The sequence below is a fragment of the Dermacentor andersoni genome, chromosome 4, assembly GCF_023375885.2.
Source record: "Dermacentor andersoni chromosome 4, qqDerAnde1_hic_scaffold, whole genome shotgun sequence".
Lineage (NCBI taxonomy): Eukaryota > Metazoa > Arthropoda > Arachnida > Ixodida > Ixodidae > Dermacentor > Dermacentor andersoni.
The window spans coordinates 41,036,006-41,057,915 of NC_092817.1; the positions used below are offsets into that span (position 1 = coordinate 41,036,006).

Genomic DNA, 21,910 nt, shown 5'->3' on the forward strand with positions numbered 1-21,910 from the left:
TAGGGAAATAAAGTGTTGCGTTGTACAGATATGCAGGAGTCGCCGCGGAGGAAGATAGTGACCAGCACGGTCATGAAGTCGCTAGTAGAGCCTAACAGAGCGTTTCAGCATAGCGTTACCGTTTTGCCACTACTGTGACTGCTTTCCCAAACTGCGCATGCGCGGCAAGCTTTGCACATGCGCAGTCAGCGGCAGGCGGCATCGGTAACAGCACAACGGCAACGCTAAGCCAATATACTCTATTTTCTCCCTAATTTCTGGCGCCCTAGAAAGAAAAACTTGAGGCACCAAAACACCTTTAGGTTGCGACTATATGCTGCCTTGCAGACGTACAAGCACTACACGCTTTTGTTGGCCAGCAAGTTCTGTTTGCACACCAAAGAAATAGGCTTGGTCACAACTAGGCTTGGTCAGTTCATACTGGCAGTTCAAGCGCATACGTAAGAGAAGGCTTGCGCTCCCTCCACTTCCGCGAACCGGAGGGCTTTTTTGCTCTGGCGGAAGTGGAATCACTAATACAGCTAAAGTCTTATCAGCGCACTTTCTTGCTCGGTGGCCATAAAATGTCCGCGCATTTCGCATGCGTTCAATCGATATTTCGTTCGAAGCTAGGCCGCGAATTCGTCCGTACGGCAGCGACACATTAAAGGGGTTGTCAAAAGCCTAAGAAGGCCCTCGCATACAGAAGTTCCATTATGCTCCGCACCTTTGGAGGAAGAACTCGCCTTCGCGCGCTGCCAAAGAAAATAAAGCCCGATAATGCTCAACGAGTGCGTATGCACTGCCGTGCACACAATGTGATGGCAGAGCGCGACGCATTACTCTTTCGCAAGAGCGCACACGCTCCTCCGCCTCTTCAATTTAAACAAACGTAAAGATGCGTTGCGCAACAGGTGCGCATATGCTCGGACGCCGAATTTAGTGGGGAGAAAAGGAAGTCAACAAAGAAAAAGAGAAAAAAAAGCAGGCAGGCAGGCAGGCGTCGACGGGCGCTTCGCCGGTGGCTGGCCGAGTTTCGTGGGACGCGGCAGGCGACGCCGCGCGTCGAGGGCGGAAATGGCGCGCTCGCTTCTCGGAAGAGCGCGCCGCGGGAGGAACACCTTGTTGCGCGCCCAGTCGCGCATCCGGCGAACGAGGCTCAGCCCCGGCTGGGCCGCCTCGCTCGCACCGCCTGCTGCTGCTGCTGCTGCTGCTGCTGCTGCTGCTGCTTCGCACGGCTGCTGCTTCCGCTGGATCGAGGAACGCGAGCACAGCGTCCGACACGTCCGTATGGACTACAGAACTGAAAGTTGGGCGACTCGGTGAATCGAAACTGATTAACGCCATTTCTGATTGGTGTAAGTTCGATTAACGCCATTTACAATTCGTTACGAGAATCCCAAGTACAAAGCATAGTTTCTTCTATAAAAATTACTAGAGCGAAATCTTGCGCTGTAGTGTCAAAGGGAGCCGACAAGCATGGCGGAACAGCCACGGGGTGCCTATTCTAGACATTGTGAAATTCCGTCGCACGGTCGAATTCGCCATCCTGTCAGCTCTGATTGGCCTAGAGGAATGCTATGGACTCTCTGATTGGTTCGAAATGCCGTCATTACAAAACTCAACAATGTGGCGGAATTGGACGATGTCCAGAGAATCGCACCCCGCCCGGCATGGGATTGATGGGTAGTACATGGATTTACTAAGCTTCGTCCTGGCTTCAAACGACTTCGTGGCTTGGCAAAATCGTTCCTTTTCGACAAAATAGTAGGTTATATAAGCGCAACAATTTGCAATGATTATGAATTTGCGCAGATATATTGCCTTCACGAGTTCTAAATATGTGATCGCTTGGAAGTTTAGAAACATTAATATATAACGTCAAAACAATTTCAGGAGCCACAAGCCCAAGTATTATACAAATTCGAGTACAGTCAACGACAAAATTTTACGGAACACGAAATCTGAGAGAAAGCTGAATATCTGCGCAGCCACAATACGCATCCTAGTATTCGCATTCAAAGCCTCTACCAAGTATATGTGAACGACATTGTGACGTTCGTTTTTACTGACTGCTGTTGCAGGCTATAGGCTGCTCGGAAATTGAACGTTTTCCGTGATCTTGTGGTCCGTAAACATTTGTGGTTGACTGTGTTACCAATTATGTTCCCATGGTATACAGCTGAACAATCATGGCACCGGGGTTCCCTCGCGTAATTTTTGTAGGAAACTCCGTGGTGCAGCGCGACATTTGGCGCTTGTTGTATAGTTGAACAAGATGTCCCAGTGTGCCGCCACCGACATACCTGTTCCAGGTCTACATGCCCGCGGCCTAGCCACTGTTTTACAAGCAGCACAAGGCTGTCCTGTCCAGTTTCGTCCAAGGAGGTTGAAAAGAATTGCTGTCCAGTGGAAGCTCCCGCAGCTTCTTATAGCAGCAGAGGTGAAGCCAGCGTTTGCCTCCATAAACTTCACCTCTGAAATAGAGCCTCTTCGGGTGGTGTCCGTTTACAGAAAAAATGCTTTGGCTTTGGTTAATGCAAGTGTTAGGCTAAACAGAAAAAAAAAACTCGTTGTTCCCGACGAGAGCATTATCTTCGGCTAAGTATTGAAGCCGTTGTCTCTCGTGATGTTTAACAAAACGTTCAGGCTTCATTCTAAAAGCAGTAATACAAAGATACCCGTCGACCGGTATCTGTAGGGCAAAATCAGCCACATTAAATCAGTGAGGAGTGTGACAAAGGTGCTTCGTTACCTTCTCCATTTGCCGCGCCCCTCCTAAAATGAAGGCGATGCGCTCAATCTCTCTCAATATCAACGCTCAATCGACTCTGCAGCGGAGCCAGGCCAGCATTCTGCCTTCCGCTGCTGGCACGAGTGTTGGGCGCACACACTTTACATTGCGTCCCTGTTTCAGAGACTGTGTGCATATGTCACACCGCGGTGCATACAGTACATCCTCGGACGGTCGCTTTCGGCAATATCACTTCCAGTGCGCCCTTATTGACCGATTGAGCAGAATCGGTTGGGCTGATTGAGCACTAAGACACGCGAAGGCGACAGTAAAGTACATAGCCGAAAGTGAGCGTCCGAGAATACGTCCCCAGGGCTCCGAGCGGAACGAATGTGCAGCGTACGCTTCAAGTTACAAACGCTGACAGTTGTCGTTCGGTCTCATTTCGTGCGCCACCGAAGTGCTACGCCTGCAACGTCAGTGACTGGGCTCCTCATAAGGCTTGCGTTGTGAGGCGCCTAATAGCTGCCAGGGCACCGTACACCTGCGGTGCTGTAGCAGTTGCCTCGCGTGCCTTCGCGTCATGCCTTACCGCTTGTTCTTCTTCTCTTTATTTTCTTTTGTCCCCCACTCGTTTTTTACTCTTGTTCTATACCTCCCTCACCCCTTCCCGTACAGCGCTCTTGAGGTGCCCTCCCACGAGAGGCAGTCACGGCGCTGTACTTTTCACTTCCTTTTTAACAGTCACTCGCACACTGCGTCCCACCAACGCGTCGCCTCCCGTGTGTTCCCAAAACACCGTCTGAGGAGCTTCAGCGCAAAGCCAAACCTTGCTGTTGATTTCAATGCTTCGCCTTGCGGGCGAAACTGCAACGTCTTTGTTCGGTGACAAGCAATGGCAAATACTACTGCCGAATAATTTATTTACTCGGTGCAATGACCACTGTAGTTAAAGGGTGCTACTACGGCTTCACCCTGGGCAGCATACACATGGCCAAACATTAAAGAAATGGATGCCTCACTCAGCTGCCCTTGTGTCCGTTATCCGTGTTGTTTCCTGAAGCGTGCAGAGCTTTCGTATCTTCGATAGTCAACGCACGCACGCACGCACACACGCACGCACGCACGCACGCACGCACGTACGTACGCACGCACGCACGCACGCACGCACGCACGCACGCACGCACGCACGCACGCAATCTTCGTGCCCGAATGTACGCTTCCAATTTCATCAAAATAAATTGATGGATCAGTTGGAGAGTTGTCAAACATGCGCGATGTTGCTAAACGGGGTGTTCTATCGCGTTATGTAGCACACATTGCTTCACTCACAGTGAATGTTTCCTTAAAGTAGAGAGAGCTGTGACAGGGGCTAACAAGCAAACATTGCGATCTCGTTCGCGTAAACTGAAAGTTTCGTTATTCTCGTATACCTGGGGCACTATATTGTAAAATTCCACCATAATGTCGAAGTCGCCATCTTGTCAACTCTGATTGGCGCAGGGGGGTTGCTACGGCCTCTCTCAGTGGCGGCGTTCTGATCCAATCAGCAGAGAGGCCGTACGCGGCCCTTCGGACTAATCAGAGCTGGAAAGATGACTGGTTTACAATATGGTGGAATTTGTCAAGGTCCAGAACAGGCACCCAAGGACGCAACCACCATTCTTTGCAGAAGCAGCGGTGTATAGTGAAACTAGTCTTGAAATAGATCTTTTTGACAGTGTCCAGAATGGCACCCCCTGGTCACCGTGCGCCATGCTGTTTATTTTTTTTTTTTCGAACACACGCCTAGCCCGAAGGGAGGGGGCGTCACGCGAAATGTGACGGGGCAGGAAGGCCCGCGGTACGAAACATCGTCGTCGTCGTCGCCGCCGCCGCTGTCAGCGGCCAAGCGTGTCGTCATTTCCGGTCCTCCACTTCTCGGTTCATCGCGCACCCTTATCGGCGGCGGCCGCGGCTTCCGCTCTCTCGTATCCGTGCCGCCGTTTTTTCCCACCAAGGCGGGCGTCAAAGTGAGCCGCAGCCACGCGTATAGTTAATGTACCGCTGGTGGTGCACTGCAGGAAGTGTCATCACTTTCAAATGCGTTGTCTTCGTTCTTCACATTTCGCGCACCTCACTGCACACTCTGCTCTCCTCCGCACTTTTCTCTCTCTCTCTCTCTCTTCTACAAACATTGCGGTTGATGTGTCCACCATAAAGTGAGGCAGTTACCACCGCTTGACTCTTCCGATAGGCACTTCCTACCCCTATTCCTCACCGTCTATCTATCCGTCGCATGTCCTTGTATCTATCCTAGTGCCGGGCCAGCAATGTATTTTACTCTCGAAAACTTATAAAGAAAAGCTTTCTTTGCCACCCCCCCCCCCCTCATTTTGCGAGTACTGGACGCTGCCGTCTTTCCGGACAGACAGTAGTTCGTCACTCACCGCCGACTATGACACGGCTCACAAGGCCACTGCCACACCATGAGTGTACACATGGTACACCCAGATAGCATACACCGCACTTCCCTCTTCTCGCGATCTTACTCCCAGTGGCGATGTGCGAAACTACCGATTGGTCGCATAGTCGTTTCAGCATCGGGGGCGAGACGCAGTACGCAGCTTCATTTTACGCCATTCCTGCTACGTCAAAGGAGGGTTGCACCGCGAGCCGCGCTTCGTAGTGCTGGGTGCGTAATTAGGTAAATTTAACAAATAATTTGAGGAGAAATATTTCGGCTTACATGGCCGTCTTGAAAACTTGAAACACGAAACTATAAATTTACTACAATTTCCTTCAACTTTTTTATATAAACATGTGATGTGAAGTTTGTAACTAAGAACTTAATTGTAATTGATTTATTTAGTGAATGAATTGCATTTTTTGTTGTAAGTGATGTTCGCCTGGACACATATTTAGCCTGTTGCGACGTAATTCGAGTAATATATTTGTGGCCTTCTTTCTTTAAGTGTTCGAAGTAAAAAAGAAAACTGTAAATGCGTTGTCCCATTGGATTATACTGAACCTAAAGAAATAAAGAAAACAAAATACATGCTAGGGCGAAGCCATTCGGAGTGGCTTACCATGAATGAACGGGCGCACTTATTAGGACTATGCATTTGGGCCTGTTTTGGGAACGGGTAATGATAAAATCGTGCCCCCTTTTCGTCTGAAGACTGCCAAAAGTGACTATGCAAGTGACTATGCATAGGAGCTATCTGCACAGTTTACAATATAACCGACAATGCTATTTTGTTTTTTTCGGCGCGCTCGGCATTCATAATGTTTCCATTGGCTTGCTCCGCAGTAGAAATTTCTTTCCTTATGGTGCTAACACTATAGCTACGCCAAATGGATGCAGTGTAGACGAAAGAAGCACGGAGGCTTCGTGCAAGTTTCAAAACTCCTCAAGCAAGAAAAGACGTTCCCGTTGACACTTTCTTTTTTCGCTGTTCACCGGTTCGATCAATACGTGTCTCACTAGAGTTCGCCGAAATCTACCTCTTTTTCGTAAAGGCCTTCGCATTTTTTTATGTATGGCTTTTAATGGCGCAAGGGCCAGCTATGGCCAAAGAGCGCCATGACATATGGTAATGAATTGTGTAAGTAATGAAATGATCAAATTGAGTTGCAAATGTACATGTTATGCGGCTGTAAGGAGGCCTAAAAACGGGTCGCTAAAACTGCGTAAAATATATAAGGATCAAAATAATGACAAAGACTCATAATAAAAAGGGCATAATAGTTTCGTTATGAAAGGGTCTCATAAATAATAGGATGCATACAAGCACTTCTGCCTTCACAGGGCTCTTGAATTAAAGCAAGCGCTGAGAGGTACGTGCAGCAAAGAGTTATGTCAGTTTAGCTATAGCCTTAAAGGCGAGGCTGTACTACACATTACCCGGCCAAATTATTTCTGAGATATTAACTTCATCTAAAGAATTAAAACTGTTTCCAGGTTAAAAAGCGGTTCATTGCTAAGAAAAGATGCTGGGTGAAGTAGAATACACTGACGATACGCAGGATGAACGTATACTTTCTACGCTGATTTTCTATTTCCTTGCACTGGATTAGGACATGGAGGACTGTAAGGCTGTCGCCACACCTTGGACATGACGGAGGGTCACTTCCAGACGGTAGATAAGAGTGGGTACCGACGGTATGACGTATTCTTAATCGACAAAGGAGCACTTCCTTGTATCGTGTTGTTTTCTCCGATATCCAATGCTCTAACTTTGGTTTGATGAAGTGCAGTTTAATGGATACCTGAAAACCTCACTGTTTCTGCCAGTGCTTCTTCAGCTTGTGACGTAAGTGTGGTTTAAGGTCCGTGGCTGGAATGGCTATATTTGTGTCGATGTCGCTAAAAGCTGCTGAGGTAGCGTTCTCGTCGGCAGCTTCGTTGTACAGGCGTTCGCATTACCGAGCCGATAAGTGAGGTATGGCTATAGCGGTAGTCTCCATTTTTCACTTGCTAACCGGTTTAGGAAAATTTCCCTTGGGTTGCTGCACAAGTGTAGGCGCAAGTTAGCCGCCCTTTCGGTAGCGAAATCGTAGTAATGCCTCCAAAGCACGTCAGGACAGTAGAGCTCCGGGAGAAGACAGCTGATAGAGCACCGCCTAGAAGTTTATTTATTAGAGCGCTAGCTTTCTTTGGCTCTTTCTTGAGATTTGCAGGTCGTTAGTCTTCTAACGACATACGCAAGACTTTTACTCGAATAGAGACGTGCGAAAGCGGACAGAATGCGAAGAGGACGTCGCGGAGCGGCGAGGAGTGAGAGGCGGAAAGCATTTAGAACGGAACTTTTCTTTGCATTGATCCAGAGACCGAATATCGTTCGCTTACAAGCATGTGTGTTAACCCCAACTGAGAACCGCCTATGAAACGGCGCGCATTTCAACTGTCGTGTCTCAACTTTCTTAATTGTGCATAGTCCCACACTTCAATGAAACTATGGTCTCGTTCTTCTTTCTGTGCCTCGGCTAAATTGTTTCCCAATAACGGGATTTCGTGCGTATTTGAATTTATAATATGCATATATTAAGGTGCACTAAAGGAGGACTATTACGTTGTGATGTACTCGTAAATTAATTATCTGCAGTGGCAGTTGATCGGCCACTCCTACCGCGAGAGGAGGCTTGGCCACCCTTACCGCGAGAGAAGACAGATGGCGACGCCACCCTGAGGTTTCCGCACTATCTGGCCGTGATTTCATGGATTGTGACAGCGTCTGCTCGTTTCCAGCTAATTGCACATCGCCATAAAGAAGGACTACATCGCTTAAGAAAACCAAGCACTCAACCAATACGAAATTTCCAGTAGTTTTCCCGAGCCAAAAACGGCCCAAGTACGAGAATATACTTTGTAATCGTGACGTCACACTGACGCTCAGGAGCCGAGTTTTCGGCGCGAAATTTAGGAAAGGAAAGCTTGGTTTTCAATTTCCTCCGCAAGTAACCATCTCCTTTCCCCAAAATGAACGAAAACGCGAGTCTTGAAAGAATACTTGATCAACTTGAGCCGATTTAGTAGACGGAGTGCCGTTTCGCTTTCACGTCTAAGAATGTCTTAAGCAGAACCGGTTATGGCTTGTTCACAGTGAGAAGTTATTGATCAGAGTTTAGTACCTTACTCAAATAAATCACGAAGCAGAGTGTTAGACTTGCCTGCAACTTTTTTTACATACTAACTTACAAGTCTAGTTTATTACTCTATTACGTAAAACATTACGCCAGTCTTATGAGAACGACCGCGCCAGAGATAGACAGTCCTCTCGTGCACCATTTTATAAAATAAGATTGTTCCTATCTCTATATTGTTACAATGGCATGAAATGAACCATGTAGGTTGTATAAAACATGATGTGCATATCACACGTTGAGCTTTTGATATTCAGTGCAATGTCTTATGTGATTTATTTCTGGTGCGCTGCTGGATCACCGCTCTATATAGTAATAATTATATATAAGAAGGAGCAAATAGCGTCGGGTCACGCTTCCAGGGCAGCGTCCCCGTCCACAACTAAATTTCTCCACAGTATCGATTAGAACAAGACAGCATTAACTATGCATCATCCACCCATCACTGTCGCTCTCTGCTATCTGCTGGCCACGCGGGGTTTGCCGATATCGCCGAGGGATGGCGCCACCGGCGTTCCTCCACTTTACTTCCCTCTCTCTGAGTAGCAGCAGCAGCAGCAGGCGCGCGCCCTCCAAGAAACAAGCCTCGGTCGCTGCACGTGGCCACCGAGCAGCCGTCGCTGGCAGTTCAGCCAGAGAAGCGGGGTTGGAAGGAGGGGGCGGGCACGACGCTTTGGTATACGGCCCCCGGCGCAGGAAGTGGGCGCCCATTGAAGAAGAGCGGCCCGTTTCCTGCTCCCCGCCGCAGGAAGTCCCTCTCCTTCCGCTGTCTCGCCCGAAGGACGTTCGCCCGCAGCAGCAGATGAAGGAAAAGAAGAGGGGAGGGGGGCAGGCACCACGGTCGGCCACCGACACCACCGCCCGCCGCCGCCCAGGCTCGGCCATCGAGGCACTAGCCCAGAAAAGGAGCGCCCGAAGAGAGAACCAAACACACACACACGCACGCACACTCGCTGCTGATGCTGGTCGGGGTGTGCGCGTGCGCCTGCCGCCCGAATGGTCGTCTCTCTACGCTCGCCTCGCTCGATAATGGATGCGCCACACCACCACCACCGCCGGCGAGCAGCCGAACACAGTTTGGTCCCTCTCTCCGAGTCTCACTCACGAGCGCGCGGGGACTGGCTTCGCACTCGGCCGAAAGAAACTGCACGCGGGTGTATTTCCAAGAACTTACACCAGCGGAACCGATGCGACAACACACGATACGGAGAGCGCACCACGACGTCGCATCTTGTGTGTCGTGTCGGTTTCGCTGGTTCAACCTGGCCGAGATGTTCCGATTAGGCCAAAAATTTGACCTTGCTGCGCGCGGCGCACGCGTGCGCGCGTGTGCGCGTTACGTTTTCTCGAACGCAAACAAAAAAATATAGTGTCAATTTCAGCATGTGAGTTCCGTGTTCCAGGAGACACACCCACCACAAACCATTACCAGATCCGTGATAAGAGAAGAATGCCGCTTCTTTACTCTCTTTTTTTTTTTTCACATAGCTCACAAACAGCAGATGGATGTGAATAAATGTGGTGTGTCAGACACCAGATTCGCCACCGATGTCAGCCCATTGTTCAACTTGTTTGATACAGTAACGACCATTATGAAACGGAACACATAGGTTGACATTCAAGGACGTCAGTTGTTCTTGTCCTTATTGCTCGGAAATCGGGAAAGTACAACGGGGCAGATTCTTCGACAGCAATGGTTACTTCGCTTCAGCTTCTCGCCGAGTTAGGTCACACTCTTGCAGCGATCGTTGCTACGGCGTCGGCTAGCACTTCGCTTATACACTGAACTACCCTGTATGACGAATTAAGAGATCCTGTTCTGCCAAATGCACATTCGTCTTCCCACCATTACCGCAGACATCAAACACGGACTTCGATGGGGAAATCGATCACTTTTGCCATTGCCGAAAATCCTGCCGCATAACGCGAAAAATACATTTCGAGCTTGACCGGTCACCGTGTGATGTTGCATGGAGGAGCCAGGAATGTGGAATAAGAGACGTCGAATTTCGATTTCGAAGATTCACAGACTCATAGACGGTAAGACTGAGGGCAGCGTCGCGTCGTCAAATGCGCCTTTATTATTCACAGGCCAACAGTGGCCGTCTGTATGGTACACAAGCTCGTGTAGCAGCGGCAGTCACGACAATGCCAGCGGGACGGCGGCGTTCGCACTTGAGCCATCGAGACCGGCCCGCACATCCTTCCGCTGCTGTCTAAAGAAAAGAAAAAAATCATCGCAGCACTAGAGTCGAGCAACCGTTAAGACTTAAAAAGCTATCGAAAAACGCCTCAACTGCGAACACACCCGAGCGCCGTTGGCCCGCGGCGACCGAAAAACTACTACTCTATTAATCCTCGCTCGGTTCGAGATTGGGTGGCGCGCATCGCCCGATCTCGGAGGCCATGTTTACACGTAGGTGTTTCGTACTAGGAGCGCTAGGCAGAAATCTGGCGCTAGTGTCTGCACCGCACTGCCATCACTATGGCTGTCCCTAGTGGGTAGTGTGTCAACCTTCTTGCAGCTTGCTTTTTTGGCAAGAAATTTGCATGCCAATAATTTGCCCCCTTTCTACAATTCGATAGTGCTCCAGAAATTTAAATATATTCACGCGTGATCATCATTTGGATTACGCATACTCGTAAAGTATTGTCATTGTGCGCTACAAATCACGGAATAAATCAGTCTACTCTTGAACGTGAAGCGCTTCACTGCTCTAAAGAAAGGAACATCACGCAACGCAACTGAACCGCAAAGAACAATGAATGAAGCTGCAATGTTGCTTTCTCAACAAATTCATGCCAAATAGCATACTAATTACACATGAGCTCTACCCACTATTCGCACGGTAGCCGACCGGTTTCAGCGGCAGATTTCCCCCTAGCGGTCTTAATATGAAACTCTGTGGTCTCACAGGCTGCACTCGGGTTCTGCAGCACAGTGACATAAAAAAAAAATTAACAACAGAAACCAAGAAGAAAGAAAGGTTGTTGTGCAACCTTCGCACGGATCGGTATACATAAATATCTTTGTAATATGTCTCTTGCTCGACATGCCCCCGCCAGCCTCTCGTTCAGGCAGGGGTGCTCTAGCAGCAGTAACGTTGTCGACACGGGGAAATAAATACACCACTTGCAAGGAAGGGGACACATTCTGTGTGGAGCTCTATACAAAGAGACAGGAAGCGTCATCTCCGACGAAAGTTTCAAAGAAGCGGCGTGCTTTGTGCAAAGTTTCATGCCGGAGTCCTGGTAGATTTTTGGTTCTCTCCCTGTACGTTCCTCGTAGAATGTGCTGAAATACTTCATCGTAATTGCCAATAGATAAGCGGCTACGTTTTGCTTTAGCCGGCAGTTTGCAACTTGGACGAGGCTACATAAAGCCAAATTTAGCTTCTCTGGGCAATTTCGTACTGCGCCACAGACAAACAAAACGTATAGTATACAACTCTGCGTCGGTGAAAATTATAATTTTGCTTCAAAAAGCCTTTCAATGTCATGGGTCTCGGGTAAATACCTTTCTCTCTAGCGTTACTCATCCGCGATGAGTTTTACGACTAGCACATCGGTCAAGTGGGCAGTTACGTTTCTCGCGGAAGCGAAAGTGCATCGAACCTTGTTCCGAGCAGCATCGAGGCCCGAAGTTTGCGTGAATTCAGCAGGGCCGAAGTCGACGTGTATGCCGGCGCTCGATGCACGTCCACTCGAGTACGCTCCAAATTGTACCACGTGGAACGGGTGGTATATATATATATATATAAAAAAGCTTACAAGGCGGTTACCGAGACCCGTGGCAAATCGGGGCCAACATTTCGAACTATGTCTTTCTAAGAATTGACTGCCCAGTCCAAGTTGGGCACGAGACACAAGAGCGGACGCTTCTTGGAGAGCTTTAGCCGGAGACGATGTGCGCTTTCGTACAACAAGCTATACAGTCACTCGAACTCGTCATTTCTCTTGCTTTCGTCGCTGGAAAGCGATCAGTACAGGAAGGAGATGGGGCAGTAAACAGCCCCACCCCAACCTTCTTCGGCGCCACGCTTCCGCCGGCATCCACCACGCCAGTCGCCGCGATGCCCTTCTGCGCCGCTAACGCCTTCGTCAGGTGACGGGAAGCGGAATAAAATTACCACTAGAAATCGCGACGGGCTTGCTCGCGCTACGACGGCTGAACACGTTTCATGCGAGCGAATCGTCCGAGCTCCCATAGGACTTGGTGGAAGAAGAAAAAAAGTACACTCGCTCGAACCAGCTAATCATGTTGGAAGCTGAATAAATTGTATAAAGACGTAACGTGAAATGCCCACCAGAAGCCAATTTTCTGGGTGCTTTTGAAAGCCGAAATGTCAGTCGCGACTCTGCCAACTGTATTTTGCTTGCTCTCTGACTGATTCATGGCGTTCTTTAACTTCTCAAAGCAACGATGGAGGCTGTGAGACGCGGTAGCACAGATAGTTGGTTCCATTTTGACCAGCTGGAGTGCTGGCTGAAACGCGCATCTGTATAAATTTTGCCATCTGGAAGACACCTAGTAAAAGCATGACCGACCACAACCTAACCCCTAGCCTGATATCCAGCTCTAGATTGCCCACAGTGTCGGAACTTGGCTTTACAACAGCCCCACACTGAATAGTTCGTGACCATGTCTGATTTTCATCATTTCTTTCTCTGTCTCGCTCGTGCTTATTTCGTACCGCCGAGGCCATGTTAAGTGATAGCAATCGATGACCCCGCGTTCTCTTCGCGTCCTCTGAGTTCTTTATTACTGAATAGTAATATTGACAAGGTACGCACAACCTTCACTGATTTCCCTGCCAGTAAGTGGTACTATACTTACATCATGCTTGAAACTAGGTATAATGATTACGGCCATGTGACCCAAGCGAACTGATTGACGAGTTGTTGCTACCGAATCGGTTTAGATATCATTTTGCGTCCTCCGTACATAGGAGAATCACGTAAAAGATTGTCGGAACTCCGAAGTCATACCGCGTGGTGCGGATGCGATGCGTTTTTTTTCTCAGCCCCACGAACCGAAACGCTTTTATGTTTCGAAACTTTTTTTTTTTTAGCAACCTGTGTGAAGTGAGTGAGCCACTACACATACGGGGGAAAGGCACGGGAGCCTCGAAGTGATAAACGAGAGCGCTTCGGTATGCTCAGAGCACCTGTAACGCGAAGCCAGAGCCGAAAACGCCGATAGCAAACAGCAGACGTCAGCCGTTTACGCAGCATTTGGCAAAACGAAGTGCACGTGAACTGATTTCACTGAAAGAGACTCGTAACATCGCTAAGAAACTTAAGGTCTCATATTGCGTCTCGCGCCAGCGCTACCTTGAAATAAACAGCATAACTTTGTCCTGCGAGACCCTTATTACCCCGTGCCAACGGGAGTATGCATAGACGTCATTGCAGCCACCATAATTTTGTACAGCCGGTGAAAAGCTGCGCGCAATCTCCGTCCCCTTATCTACAGCAGCCTTGTGGAAGCTACAAAATAAACGGCAATATGACGTCTTCTTGCTACTCGTGAACGCTCCGCTGTACCCGCAAACTTCCTATCATCACCTGCAGCCACATTGACCAAAGGTCAATTAAGGTCTCTCTCTCCCTCTCTCACTGTCACCACCTTATCAAATTCGTGGGGACTTCTTGTTGCCACATCACCTGCTGAAACCTTGACCAAAGGTCAATTAAAGTTTCTCTCTCTCTCTGTCACCACCTCATCAAATTCTTGGGGACTTCTTGATGCCAAAGGAACGTTGTTTCTCTGCCCTTATCAGCCGCGTAGGAAATCGGCCACTGGTCCAAACCTCTTGTCCACGGGAACGCAGACAGCTCTGTGTCAACTTAAAAAAGCAATGAAGTGGAATTTTCGACCCCCCCCTCTCTCTTTCTCTCGCTCAATTTTGCATTAAATTAAAATCCTAGCCCTCTAACTGCTCAAAAAAGTAGTAGCAAGCGTCTAATTTACTATATATTAATACTTGGTTTAAACTTTCGGTTTCGATAATCAGGACGTGCATGCGTGATGACTTCACGATACACCGGCTCGCTCTGCTCCTGCGATCGCTGCGACTGCCATAAATAAGCCTACGCAGCGGGAAACAAGATTCGCGCAGCAGTCTCGTTTATGCGTGTACCTCACACCTTCATGCTGTACTGCTATGCGGCGTTGGAAAAACTCGCTCCGTGTCATGACGTTCCAATAGCCTCTACGGAACCGTCTTTCGCGTTAAATTAAGATGAAAGTGTTTCCCGACCTTCATACTTTCCAGGTGACATACTTTTGCGTGAGAGAAGCGCGTGTTAAAGCTTCTGTAACTTCGACAGTATGCGTCAGCGAGCCTCAAAACTTTTAAAACGGACACTTGGCGAGAATTTGAGCGCCAGAAGACGGAGACAAGAGGGAAACGTTTTGTCCCCTCGTCTGCTGGCGATAATGTGCTCTCCAAGTATACTGAATAAGGAAGTAACTGAGCTCAGATGCGGCACTTCAGAGATCGACCGTCTGCTCGCATGTTTTCGTTTTTTCCCATTTCCAAGAGAGAGAGAGAGAGAGGTGCTTTCGCGTGCAGTATGCGAGAGAAAGCACGGCGCTTTCGCACGCTTTATTCACGACGGCGGCACGAATGCTTTGATGTTTTCACATTGCCGACGAAATGAAGAGGGAAGATTTGCCCAGCTGTCGTGTACCGCACGTCACGCACTCTCGTCTACATTCTCCCATGCCTTTCTATCGCACATCTCTCACACCTCTTCTGTTCCTTTCTGCGTCAGCTCAGCCGCGAAAGAAGGTACCAAACTTAAAACACTATATATAGGCGGAGAACGACAGAAAGCTGAGCTAGTTGGTAAGGATTCATTGTGCAAAAAAGAAGTGAGGCGTGCAGGCAGGACACAAGAGTGTTGTCCACTTCTCTACTCTTGTGTCCTGTCTGCACGCCTCACTTCTTTTTTGCATAATGAATAATATATAGGCGGCTTCAGTCTACCGCTCTTCGTACCACTCACTGCTACTAAAGCGCGCTCCTTAAACAGGCTTTCGCTATCTCGTCGCCGAAGTATACGTGATTGCCGAAGCTTGAAGCAGCTCGAGCATACCAGCATTTGACAATGGTAGCAGCATGAACACGCCCACCAGTATAAAGATTCGATTTCCTAATGAGGTTCGACGTCCGAAGACGACATCTCGCTGGCCATTGGCAAGAGTGGAGTGCTTTGGATTAGTATAATTTGGACCACCTCGAATCACTTAAACGTCGCACCTGTATGTAATTATATAAACGACCGTTTTCCAGTCCTCCCTAACAACATGTGACCGCCGTAGCCGGGAAATGGAACTCGCGTGTAGTAGCTTCATGTGTGAAAGTGGGAGGCTGCAGCCACTGAACTGACCGCGGCGGGAATTTTAGTGAACAGATGTTACCGAGACACTACGAGAAGTCGTAGTTGATGCCACACCGGCTGTAAATTTCTGTTTGCACAATGTTTCCGCCTGAAACCGGCTGTTGCGATACCCCCAATCGGCGCAAAAAAGTACTGTACATAAATTTGATAATATTGCGATGCTAAAACTACGCTTCGGTCACAATGACTGACATTTAGTACACCAAAAATAAAGTAGCAGCATGCGGCGCCAGATTTAGCCTACAGCCAGAGTATCGGAAAGCTCCTAATGCAGCTTACAGTGGCTCTTGACTTTGTATCATCTACTCATCGTCATTTTCCTTAAACTTTCTTCCGAGCAATAATTTCTAACTAAGATAACATGCTGGCGTTACCTAATACGGTCAAGCAAGCAGACGAAGATAAAGGGGTCGTGGAGCTAACGCTTTCTCCAGCGTTATTTAAAGTTATTTAAACACAATACTTTTTGTGATAGGAAGCCGTGGTAACCGCTTACGAATGCCGATTCGTATTCACAGCGTCATACATCGCAGAAAGTCTGAAAGACAACTGGCAAGTTTGTGGGCAAACATAGCCTAAATGGGAAGAACTACAAAATCAAGATCTAAAGATAATAATAGTAATCACACTGCGAAAGGCACACAGCGCAGCGGTCACTTACTGAACGGCTTCTTTTAAAAAGTTCGCACTAGGAAGCTTTACAATTACTCGGAAGACATACACGTTAAGGCGGATTCACAACTTAAGTGGGCAGCGATACAAGATCGCGATGTCCTTTCTTTATGTTTAACGAATGGCACGCAGTCCAGTTCTCCTTCTGGTTCGCACTGGGAAGCATGATCTCTACGCTTTGCGAAAATCAATGCTTAGAAAACCAGAAAACCTAAGAAAACTGGTCAGCTCAGTAGAGCAGATTGGCGAGAACGTAAGCACGACACCAAACAGTCTGCTTGTTATCGTTTTTTTTTTCCTTTTGAAAATAAGGCAGTCAGGTGATCTTCCAAATGCAGTCAAGACACATGGTGGCAGAGTGACTGAAGCAGCCTCCTGGAGTTATTTTAACATAATATCAGTAAAGAGAAAACTATCTGCCGCCTAGTTTCACGTAATATTTTGTTTCTCGGCTTAGAACTGGGATTCTCTTTTACGAATTAAGGCGACAAAAATTTCACGAAACGAACAATTGCAGTACCGGATCGCAGAGGATGCCAAGGCAAAACATTACATTTAAACGTGCTCACGCAGTACCTCAACTACCAGCTATTCTGTGCGAAATTGGGCTGCAGATTTTGTTGTTGTTGCTGGTACTCGATTTGAAGCGACAAACTTATTTTTAAAGCTCCTTCCTGTGCGCAAGAATCACCTCCAGGGGCATTTCGGGATTCTCTCTCCTGCATCTCGCATGATTGTGAAAAGTGTAAAGCTGTGGTAAACGTGCGCCTCGTCCACTTCTCGGGAAAGTGATGGTGACGTCAATGAGGAGGAACAAAACAAAGGATCAAGGTAGGAAATGACGTCACGGCGCGTGGAGCGTAGCCACCCTTTCTTCTTCGAGCGCCGACAAACGAACGGACTGGTACAACAAGGTAATTTACTTCCGTCAGCGAGACAGGCACTATGTTCGCGTACGAAAGGGAAACGCTACAGAGAAATACTAAGCTAGGCTATAATGGTAGTCTACGCTTTCGCAGTGAAGCTTTTGGAGACAGTAACGGTCTGCGAAAGGTCCAGCGCGAAATCCGCAGCGTCACCGACATCGTGATTTCAGCGAAAAATGAAAAAGTAAAGGGGAGGGGGGGGCAAGATACAAAGCGCTCATTGATGTACGTCCTTCCTGTTCTGTCCTTTTCTCTAGCTTTTGAGTGTACGCGTCTGTTATTCCTGCAGAACTATAGCCGAGCAGCACGGGTGACCTTTGGTTTGACCGCCGCACTCTGCTCTGTGCCTTGAGCAGACCTAAGTTAAGGTTCTGGGAGCCTGGCCTCACCGCTCATCAACCGAGAGAGAGAGCCACACGAGCGATTTGAGTGCACGACTAAAGACACGCTGTGCTTTGTCTAGCGCGCGTGATTAATCCGAACCCCCTTGTCTGTTCTGTCTCCAGCCCAACCTGTAGGTTAGCAAATGAAGAAAAAGAAAATAGAACGTTAACCTCCTCGCAGTTACCCTTTCCTTCGCGCACACAGACAAAAAAGATGCCCTACCAGTCGAGACTGACTCGGTGTTTCTCTTTATAAGTCCCTCGAAGGGCTCGCGACGCTTGGAGCGACGGTCGCCGTCGGCGCGTGATCCACCCACGCTCGGAGCCCGGTCGTCGGCTAGCCTCGCGCCAGGCATGGAAGCACACGAACGTCGCCTCCCACCCCCTTGATACCCAACCCCTTTTTGGCAGCGAGGGCTCGAAGCGTGCGTGGCGTGTACGGACAGTGAACCTCTCGCTTTCCAGCGACGAGCCGGAGCGTGTCCACAAGCTTGGATCCGCCAGGGCTGTGCAAAACAATGGAAGTCTTCGATCGTGCAACTGAACACGGCTCACCAAGGCCGCCGACAGGACAAGCACGCGACGCCAATGCGCGCGGCTTTTTGTTAACAGCCGAGTCGACTCGCGGTCGCGTACCACGAGCTGCCGCCCCCGCTCCGAGAACCTTCGAGTGACCTTTTCTTCCGAACTTCTCCGCTGCGCGATGAACGCAGAAGAGCAGCCCGTAAGCGGTGGGCGTATGAGAAATGTTTTGATCGGAATAGCCCATCCTGGAGAAGTCGGGCAGTACGTTATTAAACTACTGAGAATAACCGTAGAGTTTGGCTGCTTTCTCGTGGGGCACAGGCGGTTCTAAAGGAGCAGAGAGTATTTTATGGTACAGGAAGTTCTCGACTAACAGGAACGCGAAATGATTTAGTGATGCAGCAAAACGAGACGGCAAAGATGCTCGGTAATCGGCAGTGATAGGGACTGAGAGACACATCGATAATCTTTTGCTATAGGAGCAGTGTCGAGCTCCTTGTAGTTAATGCATGAGCGTGGTTTATGTCACTCCAAAATGGCTGCCGGCGCTGAACATCGATCGGGGGAACGAGGAGGGAACATCGTGCCTGTTCAAAATATAGAACACCGCCTGGCTCTTTAACCGATTATCCAGAGAGCGTTGTTCATCGACCAGATGGTCAGCTGGCGCATTCGCAACTCTCAAGATAGCCACATTGGTCCAACATGGGTCATTCTATGTCCTGTCTACGCCAACTACTGGAGAAACACACACAGAAAAACAAAACAAATAAGAAAGAAGAAGAGAAGCTGTAATCCATTCCACCTTTGGATTCAAACGCTCCCTGGACTTCGCGTTTAGTAACGAAGACCACAGTGATTGCACAGCCCTGGCTCCTATGTACAGTTTGACACGTTGAAATGCAGGCCCGACGCAATATCTGACCTGACGCGAGAAGGGCCTGCCAGCCGGATCTCTTTTTGTTTTCTCTCTCTCTTTTGAACAGCACACAGTCGAAACAACATCGTACACCTGAGAAGAAACAACGGGACTCGTTGACTGCTGCCGTCTACAGTGTAAATTAGACAAACGTAACTGCAAAAATAAAATAAAAATGTAAAACAAGCTTTGTTAAATACATTTGTACAAGGGAACAGGTTTCCATCATCATCGCTCAGAAAAGAAAAAAGGGGGGAGGAAACAATGGAGGAGGGGAGGGAAAAGGAGCGCGCGGCGAGCGTCGGAGCAAATAACTGTCAGCCGGAGAAGTTGTGCGCGCGCGACAACGACAACGAACGGGCCGCCTACTCCGTGACCCGCCACGTCACGGCCCAACCTCGGTGCGTGGGGCCGAGCACGGGGGAGAAATGCCATCGAAAAGCACGCTAGTTACACACGGGGCCCATCAGAGTTGACGACTTGGCTAGACTGCCGCTGTGATCTCCTTTCGTATTTGCAAGGGAGCGACAAGATCTTTTTTTTTTTCTTTTTTTCGGTAGAGGGGAAACTCACCGGCTCGAACATTTTGCGGGCCGCGAATTTACAGCAAGCACAGCTCATGGAATCACGTCGACGACGAAGCTCGTCGCGTTCAGGGACAGGAAGACATTGGTGACGGTTTAGGATCGCACCGACGCGCCTGTTCGCCGCAGCTTCTCACAGGTGGTACCCCCGCGGGTGCTTCAGGCATAGGGCGGGAAAAAGGTGGCTGGGCTAACCGATCTCAAAACATGGCGGCCGTCGGCCCCGGTGTGTGGGTCGAACGGGGCTGAATTCCGCGCCCCGCCTCGATAAATGCGTTATTTTGGCGGCTCGGAACTGACAGTTATGCCCGACGAGGACCCCTGTGGGTGGGTTTAAATGCATGGGATCGACGCAGAGGCGAGCTACAAGGGGCAGGCGTGCTCGAACGCCTCGGGTCCTCGCCGAAAAAAAAAAAATGTATATAGTAAAGCTGCCTGATGTATTAGGAAGACAAACGGAGTGCTCCGAAATTTTACCCGTAACAGAGACACACAGAGTAGACGCAGATCGTCTCGCTTCGCCGCGCACGGGGGATGAACATGGGGGAAGAAAAAAATAATAATAAAAGAACAACTAGAGGATGAGAGGCGAAATTGGCGAAACTCGCGTCGTCTTGCACGCATAAACTCTTCTACGAGGGGGGAGTTCCTACTGTACAAAATGGACACAAGGTTGAGACAGCGAAGGTTGTTCCACGGCACGCAGCACTCCACAGACGAGCGGCCGAGAGCGCCAGCGCCGAGCAGCATCGTCTGCTTGCTCGCTCCGCCAGGCAGTCGAAGCGGTGGCGCCGACGGTATTTTTGTTAGCACTGGCGGACTGATTGGTGGGGGGGGGGCGCCTTATCTGCGCGAGATTTTGCGGCGGCGAACACTCACGCTTGTTCCAGCGGGGCACGTCGACGCTCGCACAACAGCGACGGCAGCCAGCAGCAGCAGCACACACACACACGCACAACGCCTCGCCCGCGAGGCCTAACGGCGTAATAATTCCTGCGGCTGAAGCAGCGTCCGGGAACCGGCGGCCTCCTCGGCGTGTTGTCGCTCGCAGCGACAGCCTGAGCGCGCGCAGGCCGCGTAGCCCAGTTCGCAAAGCTTGACGCACCCGCGCAAGGGCCAGTAGAGGCAGAGGCAGGGCAGCAGCAGGCTGAGGAGGCCGAGGCAAGCCCATCGCGCGCAGCGCCGGTGCGGCGCGCACGAGCAGGGCTGATCGGCGCACGACACGTCCGTGTCCAGGTCGTAGTCCTTGGCCCAGTGGTAGAAGAGGCCCTTGGCGCAACACACGCACGAGCAACAGTCGACCAGCGCCCCGGCCGAGCAGTGAACCTTATCGCCGCACACCCAGCGAGAGGGCAGCGGCCGCGGGCCCTGGCACGCGTCGCAGCGGCATCGGCCGCAGCGGCCGCAGATGATGGAGTCCTCGTGGCCGGCAGCCGCCTTCTTGGCCGCCGCCGGCTGCTGCGCCACCACCGCCGCCGCCGCATCCTTGCTCCTCAGTGGGGTCTCAATGTAGTCGTTCTGGCGCCGGGCGACGCCCGGCCGCGGCTGTCCCAGCGAGATGAGCTCGCGCGATCCCGAGCGGGCCATGGCCGAGCGCTAGCGGCCCGGCCCGGGCTGCGCATGGGTTCCCGTTGAAGCCTAGGCCCAGCCCCGGCGGCGGAATCGTCGTCGAGGCCGCATCGCCGCCGGCCCACACACAAACACTGCTGCGCTAGGCCTAACGCCACCACCACGGTCCGACGGGGCATCCGAGAATGGTCGCCTCTCCCCTCCTCCATCCACGCACACACGCTCGCCCGTCCTTCTCCTGGCGCCGCAGTCGCGCGCTCGGGCCAATCGGCGAGCGCGACCCGCGTGACGTAGAAGTGACGCGCTATTTTTTCAATGGGACTGCTTTCCGAGCGTCCGGAGAAGAGGCAGCGGACGCTTTTCTTCAATGAAACCCTCTCGATGCGAGCAAAAACGAGCCACGCACGCGCGCGCGCGCGCGTGCGCCGCCGCGACTTTACCTGCGTTTCTGTGATGGGAGGCTCTTCCGCCCGACGCGCACACCACGCCTCTCCGCACGCCCGCGTTCTGCCGTGCGCTGGCCTTTCATGCGGCTAGCAGGCGGGCAGCGCGAATAAGAGGGGGATGACGGAACCACGAACGAT

General features: G+C 50.3%; 1 protein-coding gene across 2 annotated transcripts; it reads right to left on the reverse strand.

Annotated features, from left to right (window-relative positions):
- Positions 1-10,396: 10,396 nt before the first annotated feature.
- sty (sprouty signaling antagonist) lies at positions 10,397-21,490 on the reverse strand. Of its 2 annotated transcripts, none has more exons than XR_008613634.2 (2): positions 20,637-20,856; positions 10,397-10,554 (listed from the first exon to the last, which is right to left on the reverse strand). XR_008613634.2 is itself a non-coding variant. In XM_055073645.2 (2 exons), exons 1-2 carry the CDS (start codon positions 21,342-21,344, stop codon positions 10,479-10,481), a joined length of 558 nt encoding a protein of 185 aa, XP_054929620.2. In that variant the 5' UTR covers positions 21,345-21,490; the 3' UTR covers positions 10,397-10,478. The 2 variants fall into 2 exon arrangements, 1 of the variants encoding a protein (XP_054929620.2); XM_055073645.2 differs by lacking the exon at positions 20,637-20,856 and adding an exon at positions 20,863-21,490.
- Positions 21,491-21,910: the final 420 nt, after the last annotated feature.